Source organism: Anopheles aquasalis, chromosome 2 (genome assembly GCF_943734665.1).
Source record: "Anopheles aquasalis chromosome 2, idAnoAquaMG_Q_19, whole genome shotgun sequence".
Classification (NCBI taxonomy): domain Eukaryota; kingdom Metazoa; phylum Arthropoda; class Insecta; order Diptera; family Culicidae; genus Anopheles; species Anopheles aquasalis.
Genome location: NC_064877.1, coordinates 68,490,647 through 68,493,146, shown reverse-complemented (window position 1 = coordinate 68,493,146; position 2,500 = coordinate 68,490,647). Strand labels below are relative to the sequence as shown.

General features: G+C 58.9%; 1 protein-coding gene across 1 annotated transcript in view; it reads right to left on the bottom strand.

Moving 5' to 3' along the window:
• Window positions 1–2,500, bottom strand: part of LOC126570874 (uncharacterized) — a 149,526-nt gene that overhangs the window by 46,821 nt on the left and 100,205 nt on the right. Inside the window, exons 16-18 of the mRNA XM_050228939.1 lie at window positions 2,090–2,272; window positions 1,429–1,920; window positions 1–1,345 (exon numbers count right to left, since the gene is read on the bottom strand). The exon at window positions 1–1,345 is cut by the window's left edge and continues 2,018 nt beyond it. Coding sequence (XP_050084896.1) covers window positions 1–1,345; window positions 1,429–1,920; window positions 2,090–2,272 — 2,020 coding nt within the window. The remainder of the gene's footprint in view (window positions 1,346–1,428; window positions 1,921–2,089; window positions 2,273–2,500) is intronic.

Below are 2,500 nucleotides of genomic sequence, written 5' to 3'. Positions count from 1 at the left end.
TGCGATTGCAGGCACGCCAGATTGAACGGGCAGTCCGTGTTCAGCACACACTGGGGCCGGCAGCGGGGGTTGTTAATGGCATCGGGCGCCACGCACGGATCACACAGCGCTACATCGTTCCCGTAGATCGAGCACACCTCTCCTGGACCGCAAGGGTCCGAGGAGCACGGTTGGCGGGTCATGTTGCGATCCTCCGGGATCGGGACGCACTGGACGAACGGATCACCGGTGTAACCGGTCGGGCAGCGGCACATCGTCGTGTGGTACTGGACGCTACACTCCGCATTCACGCCACACACCGTACCGAGGGTACACGGTGCGACGCACTTGTGGTTGACGCACGATTTGTCCGGCGTACAGTCCGAGTTGAGGTCACACTCCGGTTTGCAGCCCTTCCGGGGATCACCCTGGTAGTTTGGCAAACACTTGCACACCGGCCGACGGTTCCGCATCGTACACTTGGTGTTCGCTCCACAGGGGTTCGATTTGCAGCCATCGCGTGGTCCTTCCTCCAGGCTGTAGCACTGGATGGCCGGGTTACCGGTAAGACCGGCATCGCAGAAGCACACCGGATGATGTTTCTCCACGCGGCAGTGGGCACCACCACCGCACGAACCAGGGCACGGATCGGAACAGCGTAACCCAATGCACGCTTTATCGTCGCTACACTGGCCATCGTTGAGACACTCGAATGCGTGGCATCCGGTCGTGACGGGATCACCGCTCAGTCCCGGTGGGCATCGACAACCCGGTGTACCGTCGACCAGCAGCACACACTCGGCACCCGGTCCACACGGATTCGGTTCACAGACGGAGCGTGGCTGCTCGACACATCCACCACCACCGTACGGATCACCGATGTAGCCCGGTTTGCAGTAGCACTGCTCTCGTCCTTCGGCCACATAACAATCGGCATACGGACCACAGGGTCCGGGTTGGCAGAGCTCGGGCGTTACCACTGGCTCGACGCAACTGCGATACGGATTGCCCGCCAACGAACCGGGGCAGTAGCACACGGGATTGCGGGACGCATCGCAGACGGCTCCGAATCCACACGGATTCGGATCGCAGGGAGTGGTCGGTTCCACGCAACCACGGATCGTGTTCGGGCTCTCGATGTAGCCGGGCACACAGGTACACTTGGCGTATCCGTTGCTCAGCACACTGCACTGCGTGTTTGGTCCGCACGGTGACGGAACGCATGGGTTCGTGGGCAGCGTACAGGCCGTTTCCGGTGGATTGCCTTCGTACTCTGGCAGACAGAAGCACGTCGCTTTACCGTTGATCTTCCGGCAGCCCGAATTCGGTCCGCATGGGTTCGGTGTACAATCGTCACCTTCCGGAACTAAGGGAGCAGAGACAGAGAGCAGAGGAGCAATTAGAAGTGACCCATTGCACAACGCCGTGGCCCTTGGGCGCAATACTTACTGCAATTCTTGAACGGATTTCCGGTCAACCCACGTGGGCAGAAGCACACCGGGCTACCATTATCGATCTCGCACATCGCATTCACACCGCACGGGTTCGGATCGCACGGATTGGTCGGTGGATTGCAGCCGATCCGTGCATCACCAGCGTACCCCGGCGGACAACGGCAGACCGCTTTGTGGCGCTTCACATCGCACATCGCATTCGGTCCACACTGGCAAGGGGACGAACAGCGTCCACTGATGCACGCCTCATCATCCTGACACTGCCGATCGGACAGACAACCTTGATGCTGCGTACACTCGATGTACGCATTTCCGGTGAAACCAGCCCGACACCGACAGTCGATGCCGTGGTTCACGGCGTAACACTCGGCATTATCGCCACAGGAGTCGGCCAGGCACGGGTTGATGCACACTCGGTTCAACCGATCGCACAGCTTATCCGGTGGACAGTCCTCGTTGTACTGGCACACCGAACCCGGTGTGATCACTGTTGTGTAGGGGAAAAAGGGGGGCGGGGGCAAAAAGCAGCTTGATCGGTTAGTATCTTCGGTTACATGAAGGGGCAAATGAAATTGAACAATGATTCGCATTGGTGTTGACGGCGGCGGCGATGTGTCACGCGGAACATCACCACAACGCCGCCCACCCTTTCCTACCTGGTACACACTGCACGAACCCATTGCCATGGTATCCGTCGATGCAGCTACAATCGGTGCCGTGGTTCGCATTGATGCATACCGCGTTCGCCGTGCACGGGTTCTTTACATCGCACGGCCGCTGGCACACGTTCCCAACACAGGCTTCCGTCAGTGAACACTCATCGTTTTTGGTGCATTGTACTGAGAGTTCGTGCAAAGAAGAAGAGAAGAGGTGGAGGGTGGTTGGTGATTTTGGGTGTGCCGTGTGTATGTACAGTGGCCGCTCGAACGATCGGGCGTGCAAAATGCAAACGCACAACGCATCTTATCGCTAACGGTGTGGTAAGTGAGCAAAAAGGTGAACTGGGCAAACGAAACATTTGGGGGGGGGGGGGGGGGGGGGTTTATACATCGCAAGGTAGCCGCGAG